Below are 15610 nucleotides of genomic sequence, written 5' to 3'. Positions count from 1 at the left end.
TCTTTTCCCTCAACTACAGTCCTGGAATGAACTGCTCAATATACTGATTTGTTTAGACTATAAGCGCAGTCACGCTGCCATGCGCCAAATGGGTTGGCAACAGGACAAGGGCAAGACTTTACAGCACCGAGTGTTCATGTACGTTCTAATGGTAGAGTTTGTTTATTAATTAATGGGTTCATGTATTAGTGTCTGATTTTTGAAATTCCCCAAACTTCCGTTTCACCAATGATAGCAGGAACTAGTAATGAAGTTTATGAGAGACAAAGTGCCATCTCGTCGGGATTCACAGCTCCGATCTTGCACGTATGCCCGGCAATTTTAGGACAAAGTAAGCCGAATTGCAAGGTCAGGATCATCAAAGATGCCCTCTGTCTTGATTCTTGTACTCTGCATATGGGTTGTTGAATTCTGCACAAGCGTCCCCTGTTGTCGCACCCACTCCAACTAATAAAGAGCCTTGCGGCGTTGCACTTGGCTGTGTGGCAGTGGAAATGGCTGGGGCATAAGCCTGCTTTGCAGTTGTAGATTTTCCCTTAAAAGACGAGAGAAGGCTTTGTCTCTCACGCTCGACCTGCTCCTCTTGCTCACAATCACTGTCGTAAGTAAGATCAATCGTTTCCCCACGCTGTGTGGGAATCGAACGTGTGATATGTTTGCGCTTTTTTTGAATCTGGGGCTGAGCAGATGGAGTTGCTGGCAAGACTGAGAGGGGGACCTGTGGTGAAATTGACCGTATTATGCCCTCCCCTTGCTCATGGATGCTTCTTGGGGTGTAGGCACCTATGCCTGTCCTGTAATGTGGTCCGCTGATGTTCAGCTGGTGAATGTATGGCGAAATGGACAAGTCAGGTGAGGAGACTGTCCTTGAGGGTAGCTGCGGAGATGTGCCGCTACTCTCCAGATACCCATTTTCGGGATGAGTGGAAGGGGATGGGCAATACTCATGGAGCTGTGACACCCATCCTGGCCGTACTTTTGGGGATTAAAAGGGAGGTTTCTCCTGTGGTTGTTGCCTAGGGTAATGATTTGAAGGAACCTGTGCCTTTTGAGCATCGAACGCGCCCTGTTGCACCGGCGCCTTTGGATGATTTATATGGCGCTGCCGTAATACTGCCGTATTTTCTCCTGTTCCTTCAGGCACAAACAAAGTCTGCTCAAAACTGGTGGAAGATGCGGTTTGCGGTAATGCAGATGGCCTAGAACCGGTTCGCTGTCTCTTTAGAAACCGTGTTTGTGAAGGCAGCGTCGCAGCTTCCGGGTCAATATTGACGTTGACTATTTGAGGCGATGTTTCTTTTGTGCTGTCTTCTGGAAACGCCAAATTTGCTCCCGAGGCTGCCGATGGTCTTGCATTCGGAGGAGGCAGGATTGTCACGTCACCTCTTCTTGCTGCAGATTTGGCCTGAGACGATCTCACTACTGCTGAGGCAGAATCATACGGTATCGGCGCTGCAGTCGATGAAGATCTTGAGGCCGAATCGAAACGTGTTCGATCGAGGACACTACCATCCACCGCGCCTCGAATCACTTCTAGCTCATCCAGATATTCCCATATGAACTTCCAGGTTGCAGCATTCAAGCGGAGGTCAATAAAGTGCTTGCGAAGTTCTTCTCGGAGAGCTCTTATATCCCCCAGTAGCATGCGATTATTTCGTGTTTCCGAATACATAGAAATCATAATCGTCACAGCAACCATTTCGACAGGTGCAAAAGTTTGTACACCGCCGAGGTACTTGCTTGCATTCGTAAAGGTATCAGGATCCAATTCTATTAGTTCCTGGAGTGTGTTCCAGACACTTGCCAGATGCGACTTGATGCCATCATCAACCAGTCCTTTGTTGCCAATGAATTTGGGAAGGGCCGTGTGGTTGGTCTTCAGGACTGGAATACCTGTGGCAGCGGTAGGATGCATGATCTCAACGATCTGACTGAAGCAGGACAGTGTGAGCTGAAAATCCTTTGCACGTGCCCTATCTTTCATTAGATTATAGACGGCTGGAAAATCGTCTACAAAGAGTCTGGCAAGCTCTTGCCATGGGCCGGATGAGGCGCGCATCTTCTCCGCTGCAGTTAGTGTCATACCCATTTGCACCCGGGCAAAAAGGTCTTCTTCCTGCTCTTGAGATAGTCCATTGAATTGGTATGTGACGAAGTCCTTGTTCAGAAACGCTCTCTGGACTGCATCGGAAAGAATTCTTCGACGTCGTCCTGCTTCATTGCTGAACCACCTGTACAACTGTGAGACTTCTAAGTAAGACTGGAATGATTGAGAAAGTGGACACGAACCAATTTTCACCGCGATGATCGTGACAAGGGATCATGCCTTTGATGAAAGCTCGTACAGAAGAGAGACGTTGTTTGCCATCGACACAAACATACGTTGTGCGCGTTCCGGGTTTTCCACCCTCCACAACGCGTATCTGTTTGCCATTGAGTATGATCGGTGGGATGTAAAAGTTCTCTAAAGGATACGATATTAGGATCCTGCATCGTATCGCGATTGGTGAAGCTCACCCATAAGAGAATTCACTAGGCCCGTCATTCGATCAGCTGTTCGTTCATCGATGCCTGCGTTAGCGCTCGTATAACTAGGTTAGACTGTCGGCTCCCTTACCTGTCCAGACTACTTCTCGTTGATACTCAGGGTTGACGTCAATGCTGCCATCGTCTAAGCATCCTGCCATATTGTGTTAACACAAAACAGTTGTTGTCATCTGATATCCTTACTGATCAGATCTGCGAGACTTCGCAAGTTGACCTGGGGTCTCGGCAACTGCGGCCGCGGTCTGTAGCCATCCCCGTCATCTTCATCATCAACATTTCCCATCAAATCATCGCTGTCGTCGGGGCCGGACTCCGCTTTGATCAAGGCTTGTAGTGTGTCGTCTTCGTGCGACTCTTCTTTCATGTGAGAGTGTTGTTCTTTGGTGGTGCTCATCACTATGCTCGCCAAACCTGCCGTGTTATCAGTGGTAGCGAGGGTGGCGACTTAAGCAATCTGCTGGACTGCCTGCAATTGTTGCGCACTATCTATGACGTAACGTGTCTAGACAGGCCTACTATATTGTTTGATAGTCTTATGCAGCGTTTTGCTTGCTAGGTGAGAGAGAGAGAGAGCAGAGTGATATAGATAAGTTGCGGTAAATGTGGGGCGCGCTAGAGCCTTGGGCCCTGATTGAGTCAGTAGGCCTCTGTGCATGCATTAGTGCCAAACACTTTGTACAACTGTAGCGGTAGCACAGATGATACTTGGATGGATTTAGGCCAGTTTATCCAGACGATGGTAATGGTAATAATCCGATTAGTTGGATATTGCTCAGACAAAAGACTATGCAAGAGGACGTGAGATGTTTTTTGCAGCTCAATCCCATGCGCTTTTGACTTCAGTGTGACATGCAGAGTCGCAATGATTCGCTGCTCCGCCATCGGCTGGCCTGTCCGCCATGCGTACAGAAAGGACTGATGTTAAATGGGATTCTGCCATCCATGAATAGCGTTGCCTGTCGCCTTGACTCTGGGAACTGACATTCACTCGTTTTACTAGTCGATATGTGGCTGGGGCTCCTTTGTTGGGACATTGATGTCGGAAATTAGTCGCGGAAGACCAAGTGTCACTCGCTTTGCGCCAAGACAAGGGCACGTTGAATGCTGGTGTCCAGTTATCTCATGAATCAGACGCTCCGCTAAATGCACGCCTGCGGCGCTAGCAAATATCTGCAAACTTCTGGGCTAATTATATAGTTAGCGCTAGATATAAACTTCTAGGCTAATTATAGGCTACTTATATAAAGGGTTAGCGTAGCTTTAGTAGAGTATCTAAGGGAAACTAGGAATTTTTTTAGTATAATGCAACTTTAAAATATAATATAGCTATTTTTAGGATAATACTACACCTATTAACTATTAAGTAAAAATCCTTAGGGGTAGAATATATTATACTAATAGATCTTAATTTTATATTATAACTATAAGTATAGTAATAGAACTATAATATAATAACAAACTATATTATTACACAAGCCTGTTATAAACTATTTTACGTATATAGAGTTAGCTACTATAGGCCCTAACCTCTAACCTCCTCTCTCCCTAACCTCCTCCCTCCCTAACCTCCTCCCTCCCTAACCTCCTCCCTCCCTAACCTCCTTCTTTTTCCCTACTACAGCGCGTTATATATTTTTTTCTAAACTTCTACAAACTTCTATAAACTTCTATAACCTCCTAGGCTAACTAACTAGCCTACCTACTAGTAAGCCTTACCTCCTCTAAACTTCTATAAACTTCTGCAACCTCCTAGGCTAACTAACTAGCCTACCTACTAGCAAGCCTTGCCTCCTCTAAAATTCTACAAACTTCTACAACCTCTTAGGCTAGTTAGCTAACCTATAGTTAGCAAGCCCTACTTTGTAGTATACCTACGTTATTATGAAGGGCTTAGGCTTATGCCTAAGCCTAGGTCTAACACAAGATAGACTAAGTCTAACACCACTACTAAGCAAACACACTAGACACCTATAAAAAGGTATAGAGGGCTTACCTCTCCTTTAAGATACTAAATACTATTATTAACGCTTATTATATTCTCCCTTAAGGCTAGTCTATAATATTTTAGTATCTTCTTTTAAATATACTATAATAGTAATAAGAGATAGACACGCTAGATATTTAGAATAACTAGGTATAACCTAATATAGTAGAAAGGCTAATATAATAGGTCTATAGATTAATAGAATAATAGGCTTAAGACTCTACTATAATAGCTATACTATATTAATAGAATAAGGAAATACGTAATTAGATTCTATCCTAACCCTCCTCTAAGCCTGCTAGGTTTAATAATATACTACCTCTGCCCTCTCCTACCTTATGCTATAAACCTTTCCTAGTTAGCTTACTATATAATAGCACTAAGGTAAACTTCTCCTCCTAGTAAATAACTATAGAGTTTAAACTACGTGTAGATAAGGTCTTTATTAGGGATAAGGAGGTAAGGTTTATATATATTTAGTCCTAGTTATTACTTATAGTCTAGTGTGCTATAGCACTATACTTTAAGAATAGTGCACGTAAGTGTTAGGATATAAGTAGGTTTCTTAACTACCTAGTATTCTATTATAGTAACTATTATAGGCAGGAGCGCGCCTAAGTTATATTAGAATACTTATATTAGGGCTAAAATTAGCCTTTTATAGAGTTCTTTATAAATTTTATATAGCTCCTTATATAGTTAGGAGGTTTATACTAGGATAATAAATAGAAGCTTTTATAACTTTAGTAATCTCTTAATAGTTATATACGCTTAGTTTCCTTTAATAGGGGAGTCTCTAGGATAAACTATAACGTAGCTATAGAGGAATATAAGATAATTATAGTAGATATTAAAATAGCCTCTTTAGAACTAGGCTTTCTTTAGGCTAGTAAGTCTAAGGAGCCCTAGTAGAAGTCTAACTTAGATTAGGACAGTAATATAAATATAGTAGAAGTAGTAGCCTTATTAAGTGCACCTACTAAACTACTAATATTACGTCCTAACTAGATCCTATAGGACCTATTTATAACAAGGCTAGGCTAAAATAGCTAGCGCTTACTAGATACCTAGGCTAGACTTAAACAAGGTTCATAGGTTGGCGCTAGGGTCTAGCACTATTATCTTAGGCTAAGCTTAGCTAAGATATATATATTATACTATACAAGGATTACTTAGCTTAAGTATTCTTGTGCGTACCTTTTAGACTATGGCCAAATTAGTATAGATAGGGGAGATGACGTAGTATTTATTTTATAGGCAGGGCGCCTACCTTGTTACATAATACTTAAGCAAACCTAAAGGTCTAGAGTTTAAATCCCTTTGTGGATTATCTCTAGCTTAAATTATGCTTAGGGGACTAGGCTAGACTAGATTTGCTAGGGTTAGTGCTAGGGCCTATTTAGGACTAGGCTAGACTAGATTTCTAGGGTTAGTACTAGGGCTTGCTAAGCCTAATTAGGGTAGAGCGGATATATATTGCCCTTAGCTAAAGAGCTTGTAGCTTACTTATCTTAGGGACTAAGACATTTAAGGAGGGAGGTAGTGTAACAAGGCTAGGCTAAAATAGCTAGCGCTTACTAGATACCTAGGCTAGACTTAAATAAGTTTATAGGTTAGCGCTAGGGTCTAGCACTATTATCTTAGGCTAAGCTTAGCTAAGATATATATATTATACTATACAAGGATTACTTAGCTTAAGTATTCTCGTGCGTACCTTTTAGACTATGGCTAAATTAGTACAGACAGGGGAGATAACGTAGTATTTATTTTATAGGCAGGGCGCCTACCTTATTACACTATTTAATGCACAGAAACTAGCAAAGGTCTATACCTAGTATAAATAGGGCGGTTATTTTATGCGTGCATACCCTAATACCCTATTACTATAACTAGTAGGTTTTAAGACAGTTATAGTATTAGTAAGTAGCACTAATTTAGGAAACTAGCTACCCCTAACCTTAGGCTAAGTTAGGGGTATAAGGAGGACACTATAATAGAGGAATTATTAATAGTAGAGGCTATTAAGTGTCCCCTAGATATTAAGGCTAGGTTAAATAATCCTCCTTTCTTTATTCCCCTCCTCCTAGGTAGAGTAGAGAACGTGCAAGCAATAGTTAATTTAGGGTACTAGTGTTTTAGTACAGTTAAGGAAAAGTTAGCAAGATAGATTAGTAGAAACTTTATTAATATTCCCCTACGACCCTTATAATATGCCTAGGGAATTACTAAGGGTACAAGAATTTTATAGTTAGTAGTATTAGACTATAATTTAGATAGTTAGTAGTCTTAGCTTTTAGCTTATATAGTACCTAGTCTCTCCTATTAACTAATACTAGGTAGACTATAGCTATACAGAGAGGGCGTTGTTATAGATATTCTATAAGGCAAATTAATTATTAGGAAGGCAGGAAATATAGTAGTATAAGAAAGTAGGAGACGCCTATATCCTACCTATATCTCTACTATCTTAGGTTTAGTTATAGCAGGGTTACTAAATTAAGGATCCTAATAGGAAGATATATAGGTATAAATTTTTGTAATAAATATACTAGATATTTTATAGATAATATATAACTTACGCCTAATAAAATATCTAGGAAGTGTTAATAAGGGAGGTCCTAATAATATATATACTATCTATATTACTAGTAATATAGTTCCCTATAAACCTAAGTATAAAACTAGAAAGATAAAGTTACTACTAAAACTATAAGAGTTTAAGGACCTGTTTAACAAAGAGTTAGTAAGTAGTTTGCTACCTTATTAAGGTAGTATAGATTACTATATTTAGTTAATAACTCTCCTAGATAGAACCTAGCCTAACCCCCTATAGGGACCCCTGTACCCTATATTGCGTAACTAATTACTAGAACTAAGAACACAACTTACTAGATTAATAGATAAGGGCTAGATCTAAGCAAGCTCTTTTGTAGCTAGAGCTCTAGTATTGCTAGTAAAGAAGCTGTTAGGCAGTTAGCGCCTTTATATAGATTACTAGATACTTAATAGCATAATAATATTAGACTAATACCTACTACTACTTATTAAGGAAACTTTGCGCACACTATCTAGCGTAAGTTAGTTTATAAAAGTAGATATTTGCGCTGCCTTTTATAAAGTTAGAATAGTAGAAGGTTATAAGTCCTTAATAGCTTTCTGCACCTAGTTTAGGTTATATAAATAGTTAGTATATCTATTTAGTCTTAGTAGTGCGCTATCTACTTTCTAATAATATATTAATACTACACTTATAGAGTTACTTAGATTATATATAATAGCCTACCTTAATAATATCCTAATTTATTTAGGAGGAGACTAGTTTAACTATATAGAAAAAGTAAAGCGTATACTTATACTATTAAAAGAAGTAGGACTATACCTAGACTTAGAGAAGTGTGTATTTAGTATTAAGAAGGTACGCTACCTAGGCTATATTATTAAGGCAGGTAAATTACTTAGACCTAACCCTAAAAAGCTTAGGGTAGTATAGGAATAGGAATCCCCTAGGAATATAAGAGAGGTAAGGAGTTTTCTAGGTTTTGCTAACTTCTACTGCTATTTTATCGCAAAGTTTTCTAAAGTAGTAGCGCCTTTAAACTAACTAACTAGGAAGGACACCCTATTCTAATAGGGAGAGGAAGAATAGAGTGTATTTAATACACTAAAAAAGGTATTTATATCTAGACTAGTACTAATATAATAGGACCTAGCTAAAGAAATATTATTAGAAGTAGACTATTTAGGATATGCTCTTAGGGGTTACTTATTATAAAAAGTTAGGGGCGTCTAGCGCCTAGTTACTTACTACTCTATAGTACTAATACTAGAGAGACAAAACTACACTATATATAATAAGGAATTGCTTACTATTATTAAGTATCTTAAAAGTTAGTTAGTAGAGTTATAGAGCGTTTATAAGCTATTTATAATATTTATAGACTATAAAAACTTAGAGTACTTTACTAGCCTTTAAAGCTTAAGTAAGTAATAGTGCTACTAGGTAGAGGAACTTTTAAAATATTAGTACATCCTATAGTATAGACCTAGCTATCTTGTAGGATAACCTAATACCTTAAGTAGGCAACTATAAGATTTAAACTCCTCTAAAGCAACACTATAGTTAGTAATGCGCCCTAAATTAATTTAGGTTATAGTGTTAGAAGTAGAGGAGGCATCTAAGTTACTAAAGGGCGCTAGCCTCTTTGCTAACCTACATATATAGACACTATAGGATAAAGTAGTACTAGAAGATAAGATATACTAAGTACGTCTTAATACAGTTTAGAAAGGCGCTAGGTCTTTCCTAGTTTTAGCTAACACAAAGTAACAGATTAGGGACTATATAATTAGCGCACACGGCACTTTACTCTAGAGGGGTGTTATTTAGTTGCTAATATAGGAACCCCTTATAACTACTATTATATAGTAAGCACATAAATTAGGTTTAGTAGGATATCTAGGAAAGAATATAATATTTTAAATACTATACTGCAACTATTATTAGGATAGAATATTAGGAGATGTTATGTAGTATATTTAAAACTACTATTATTATAGTGCTTATATCTCCTAGAAGTGCTAATAGGGTCTGTTATAACCTATACTAGTCGCGTTATAATACTAGTCCTAAATATCTATAGATTTTATAGTTAACCTACCTATAAAAGATAATAGTAAACCCTAGTCCCTATTAGTTATTACTAATAGATTATCTAAATATATTTAGCTTAAAGTAATAGTCTCTATAGCAGCTAATTATTATGCAAGGATCTTCTAGGATAACTAGTAGTAGTTCTAGGGCTTCCTATCCTCTATTATTACTAACTAAGGTTTAGACTAGTTAGGATCCTTCTAGATAATATTATACTAGATAATAAAGATAAACTAGTTACTATCTACTATATACCACCCCTAGACAGACAGCAGGATAGAGCGGGCAAACTAAGAAGTGCAGGCTATTCTGCGCATAATAGTATGCTTTAAGCAGACTAACTAGCCTAATTACCTACTAGCCTACTAACTTACACTTAATAATAGGGACTCTAGTATAACTAGTGTTAGCCTAAATCTACTTTTAAATAGGTATACTATAGACACGCTATAAAAGATAATATTACTACTAGTAAAGCCTAAGAATCCTTGTAGAGAAGCTGTAACGTTCTTATTACACCTATAGAGGGGTGTAGAGCTAGCGCAAGCTACTATTATATTCTAATAGCAATAATAATAGGAAGTAATAAACTAGTCTTAACGCCTAGCTAAAAAGTTCCTAAAAGGCAATATAGTTTAGTTTACAATACGCAATATAAAGATAAACTAACTAAGTAAAAAGTTTAACTAGCTATAGGTTAAGTATAAAGTAATAGAAGTCTCTACTCTACTTATAGTAGTATTAGACTTACTAGGGAACTTGTATAAGACTATATATATAGATCTGCTAGAGAGAGCTACTAATAACCTGCTACTAAGCTAGAAGCTTTAGGACTTTATAACTAGGCCTTGTGAAGGGCTTAGGCTTATGCCTAAGCCTAGGTCTAACACAAGATAGACTAAGTCCCACACTACTACTAAGCGAACACACTAGACACCTATATAAAAGGCGTAGAGGGCTTACCTCTCCTTTAAGATACTAAATACTATTATTAACGCTTATTGTATTCTCCCTTAAGGCTAGTCTATAATATTTTAGTATCTTCTTTTAAATATACTATAATAGTAATAAGAGATAGATGCGCTAGATGTTTAGAATAACTAGGTGCAACCTAATATAGTAGAAAGGCTAATATAATAGGTCTATAGATTAATAGAATAATAGGCTTAAGACTCTACTATAATAGCTATACTACGTTAATAGAACAAGGAAATACGCAATTAGATTCTATCCTAACCCTCCTCTAAGCCTGCTAGGTTTAATAACATGCTACCTCTACCCTCTCCTGCCTTACGCTGCAAACCTTTCCTAGTTAGCTTACTATATAATAGCACTAAGGTAAACTTCTCCTTCTAGTAAATAACTATAGAGTTTAAACTGCGTGCAGACAAGGTCTTTATTAGGGATAAGGAGGCAAGGTTTATATATATTTAGTCCTAGTTATTACCTATAGTCTAGCGCGCTATAGCACTATACTTTAAGGATAGTGCATGTAAACGTTAGGATATAAGCAGGTTTCTTAACTACCTAGTGTTCTATTATAGCAACTATTATAGGCAGGAGCGCGCCTAAGTTATGTTAGAACACCTATATTAGGGCTAAAATTAGCCTTTTATAGAGTTTTTTATAAATTTTGTATAGCTCCTTATATAGTTAGGAGGTTTATACTAGGATAATAAATAGAAGCTTTTATAACTTTAGTAATCTCTTAATAGTTATATACGCTTAGTTTCCTTTAATAGGGGAGTCTCTAGGATAAACTATAACGTAGCTATAGAGGAATATAAGATAATTATAGTAGATATTAAAATAGCCTCTTTAGAACTAGGCTTTCTTTAGGCTAGTAAGTCTAAGGAGCCCTAGTAGAAGTCTAACTTAGATTAGGATAGTAATATAAATATAGTAGAAGTAGTAGCCTTATTAAGTGCACCTACTAAACTACTAATATTACGTCCTAACTAGATCCTATAGGACCTATTTGTAACAAGGCTAGGCTAAAATAGCTAGCGCTTACTAGATGCCTAGGCTAGACTTAAACAAAGGTTTATAGGTTAGCGCTAGGGTCTAGCACTATTATCTTAGGCTAAGCTTAGCTAAGATATATATATTATACTATATAAGGATTACTTAGCTTAAGTATTCTTATACGTACCTTTTAGACTATAGCTGAATTAGTATAGATAGGGGAGATAACGTAGTATTTATTTTATAGGCAGGGCGCCTACCTTATTACACTATTTAATGCATAGAAACTAGCGAAGGTCTACACCTAGTATAAATAGGGCGGTTATTTTATGCGTGCATGCCCTAATACCCTATTACTATAACTAGTAGGTTTTAAGACAGTTATAGTATTAGCAAGCGGCCCTAATTTAGGAAACTAGCCGCCCCTAACTTTAGGCCAAGTTAGGGGTATAAGGAGGACACTATAATAGAGGAATTATTAATAGTAGAGGCTATTAAGTGTCCCCTAGATATTAAGGCTAGGCTAAATAATCCTCCTTTCTTTATTCCCCTCCCCCTAGGTAGAGTAGAGAACGTGTAAGTAATAGTTAATTTAGGGTGCTAGTGTTTTAGTGTAGTTAAGGAAAAGTTAGCAAGATAGATTAGTAGAAACTTTATTAATATTCCCCTACAACCCTTGCAATATACCTAGGGAATTACTAAGGGTATAAGAATTTTATAGTTAGTAGCATTAGACTATAATTTAGATAGTTAGCGGTCTTAGCTTCTAGCTTATATAGTACCTAGTCTCTCCTATTAACTAATACTAGGCAGACTATAGCTATGCAGAGAGGGCGTTGTTATAGATATTCTATAAGGCAAATTAATTATTAGGAAGGCAGGAAATATAGTAGTATAAGAAAGTGGGAGACGCCTATATCCTACCTATATCTCTACTATCTTAGGTTTAGTTATAGCAGGGTTGCTAAGTTAAGGATCCTAATAGGAAGATATATAGGTACAAATTTTTGTAATAAATATACTAGATATTTTATAGGCAATATACAACTTGTACCTAATAAAATATCTAGGAAGTGTTAGTAAGGGAGGTCCTAATAATATACACACTATCTATGTTGCTAGTAACACAGTTCCCTACAAACCTAAGTATAAAACTAGAAAGATAAAGTTACTACTAGAACTACAAGAGTTTAAAGACCTATTTAACAAAGAGTTAGCAAGCAGGTTACTACCTTATTAAGGCAGTATAGATTACTATATTTAATTAATAACCCTCCTAGATAGAACCTAGCCTAACCCCCTATAGGGTCCCCTATACCCTATATTGCGTGACTAATTGCTAGAACTAAGAACACAACTTACTAGATTAATAGATAAGGGCTAGATCTAAGCAAGCTCTTCTATAGCTAGAGCTCTAGTATTACTAGTAAAGAAGCTATTAGGTAGTTAGCGCCTTTATATAGATTACTAGATGCTTAATAGCATAATAATATTAGACTAATACCTACTACTACTTATTAAGGAAACTTTGCGCACACTATCTAGTGTAAGTTAGTTTATAAAAGTAGATATTTGCGCTGCCTTTTATAAAGTTAGAATAGTAGAAGGTTATAAGTCCTTAATAGCTTTCTGCACCTAGTTTAGGTTATATAAATAGTTAGTATATCTATTTAGTCTTAGTAGTGCGCTATCTACTTTCTAATAATACATTAATACTGCGCTTGCAGAGTTACTTAGATTGTATGTAATAGCCTACCTTAATAATATCCTAATTTATTTAGGAGGAGACTAGTTTAACTATATAGAAAAAGTAAAGTGTATACTTACGCTATTAAAAGAAGTAGGACTATACCTAGACTTAGAGAAATATATTTTTAGTGTTAAGGAGGTACGCTACCTACGCTATATTATTAAGGTAGGCAAATTACTTAGACCTAACCCTAAAAAGCTTAGGGTAGTACAGGAATAGGAATCCCCTAAGAATATAAGAGAGGTAAGGAGTTTTCTAGGTTTTACTAACTTCTACTATAATTTTATTATAAGGTTTTCTAAAGTAGTAGCACCTTTAAACTAACTAACTAGGAGGAACACCCTATTCTAATAGGGAGAGGAAGAATAAAGTGCATTTAATACGCTAAAAAAGGCGTTTATATTAGGACTAGTATTAATATAATAGGACCTAGCTAAAGAAATATTATTAGAAGCAGACTATTTAGGATATACTCTTAGGGGTTGCTTGTTGCAAAAAGTTAGGGGCGTCTAGCGCCTAGTTGCTTACTACTCTATAGCACTAACGCTAGAGAGACAAAACTATACTATATATAATAAGGAATTACTTGCTATTATTAAGTGTCTTAAAAGTTAGTTAGTAGAGTTATAGAGTGTTTATAAGCTATTTATAATATTTATAGACTATAAAAACTTAGAGTACTTTACTAGCCTTTAAAGCTTAAGTAAGTAATAGTGCTGCTAGGCAGAGGAACTTTTAAAATATTAGTATATCCTATAGTATAGGCCTAGCTATCTTGTAGGATAACCTAATACCTTAAGTAGATAACCACAAGATTTAAACTCCTCTAAAGTAATACTATAGTTAGTAATGCGCCCTAAATTAATTTAGGTTGTAGTATTAGAAGTAGAGGAGGCGTCTAAGTTACTAAAGGGCGCTAGCCTCTTTGCTAACCTATATATATAGATACTATAGGACAAAGTAGTACTAGAAGATAAGATATACTAAGTACGCCTTAATATAGTTTAGAAAGGCGCTAGGTCTTTCCTAGTCTTAGCTAACACAAAGCAACAAATTAGGGACTATATAATTAGCGCACATAGTACTTTACTTTAGAGGGGTGTTATTTAGTTGCTAATATAGGAACCCCTTATAACTACTATTATATAGCAAGCGTATAAATTAGGTTTAGTAGGATATCTAGGGAAGAATATAATATTTTAAATACTGCGCCGCGACTATTATTAGGATAGAATATTAGGAGATATTACGCAGTATATTTAAAACTACTATTATTATAGTGCTTATATCTCCTAGAAGCGCTAATAGGGTCTATTATAACCTATACTAGTTATGTTACAATACTAGTCCTAAATATCTATAAATTTTATAGTTAACCTACTAGTAAAAGATAATAGCAAACCCTAGTCCCTATTAGTTATTACTAATAGATTATCTAAATATATTTAGCTTAAAGTAATAGTCTCTATAGTAGCTAATTATTGTGCAAGGATCTTCTAGGATAACTAGTAGTAGTTCTAGGGCTTCTTATCCTCTATTATTACTAACTAAGGTTTAGACTAGTTAGGATCCTTCTAGATAATATTATACTAGATAATAAAGATAAACTAGTTACTATCTACTATATACCACCCCTAGACAGACAGCAGGATAGAGCGGGCAAACTAAGAAGTGCAGGCTATTCTGCGCATAATAGTATGCTTTAAGCAGACTAACTAGCCTAATTACCTACTAGCCTACTAACTTACACTTAATAATAGGGACTCTAGTATAACTAGTGTTAGCCTAAATCTACTTTTAAATAGGTATACTATAGACACGCTATAAAAGATAATATTACTACTAGTAAAGCCTAAGAATCCTTGTAGAGAAGCTGTAACGTTCTTATTACACCTATAGAGGGGTGTAGAGCTAGCGCAAGCTGCTATCGCGTTCTAATAGTAATAATAATAGGAAGTAATAAACTAGTCTTAACGCCTAGCTAAAAAGTTCCTAAAAGGTAATATAGTTTAGTTTATAATACGTAATATAAAGATAAACTAACTAAGTAAAAAGTTTAACTAGCTATAGGTTAAGTATAAAGTAATAAAAGTCCCTACTCTACTTATAGTAGTGTTAGACTTACTAGGGAACTTGTATAAGACTATGCATATAGATCTACTAGAGAGAGCTGCTAATAACCTGCTACTAAGCTAGAAGCTTTAGGACTACAACTAGGTCTAATAGTTACCCTAGAAAATAAAGATACAATACTAGATAAATAGGAAGTAGAAGAGATCCTTTATATAAAGAATATAAGAGGAAAAGGAAAGTATTAAGTCCTAGTAAAATAGAAGGGGTATGTTAATTTAATATAGCACCTACTAGAGGTAGTGTAGGATACTAAGGCTCTAGATAGGTTTAAGGAATAGTATAGGGATGCTACGCATAATAATAGCCTAATACGTATAAAAGCTAGGAGGCAAGGGTAAAAGGAAACTAAAATAATAACTTAGACCTTTGTTATAATTAAGAAGTAGAAAAGTATTAGAGATATCTTTTATTTATCCTAATAATACTCTAAGTAAGTGCCCTACTACTAAAGCTTTATAATATAGCTAATAATTAGGTAGTAGTATCTATACTATTACTATCTATAACTAACCCCCCCTTAGCCCCCCCTAAACTATTATTTATATTATTCTAACGCCTTTATATCTCTTAGTAACAGCAG

General features: G+C 36.2%; 1 protein-coding gene across 1 annotated transcript; it reads right to left on the bottom strand.

The window, feature by feature from the left end:
- Window positions 1–156: 156 nt before the first annotated feature.
- IAQ61_008911 (uncharacterized protein) lies at window positions 157–3563 on the bottom strand. Its single transcript, XM_003836505.2, has 5 exons — window positions 2731–3563; window positions 2618–2680; window positions 2518–2571; window positions 2290–2464; window positions 157–2231 (listed from the first exon to the last, which is right to left on the bottom strand). The coding sequence occupies exons 1-5, from the start codon at window positions 2939–2941 to the stop codon at window positions 986–988; spliced, it is 1749 nt and encodes a 582-aa protein (XP_003836553.2). The 5' UTR covers window positions 2942–3563; the 3' UTR covers window positions 157–985.
- Between the last annotated feature and the right edge of the window lie 12047 nt (window positions 3564–15610).

Source organism: Plenodomus lingam, assembly GCF_022343315.1.
Source record: "Plenodomus lingam strain CAN1 chromosome Unknown contig_5, whole genome shotgun sequence".
In the NCBI taxonomy this organism is placed as follows: Eukaryota; Fungi; Ascomycota; class Dothideomycetes; order Pleosporales; family Leptosphaeriaceae; genus Plenodomus; species Plenodomus lingam.
Note: the sequence above shows the minus strand (reverse complement) of the source record. Positions and strands in the feature narration are given on the sequence as shown.

Bases quoted from the DNA above. Each gene is read 5' to 3' on its own strand.
- IAQ61_008911 (XM_003836505.2), bottom strand. From the start codon at position 2,941: ATGAGCACCACCAAAGAACAACACTCTCACATGAAAGAAGAGTCGCAC. The intron at 2,681-2,730 runs GTAAGGATATCA...ACAATATGGCAG, and splicing joins AAGTCTCGCAGATCTGATCA to GATGCTTAGACGATGGCAGC. The intron at 2,572-2,617 runs GTAAGGGAGCCG...GCGCTAACGCAG, and splicing joins ACGAGAAGTAGTCTGGACAG to GCATCGATGAACGAACAGCT.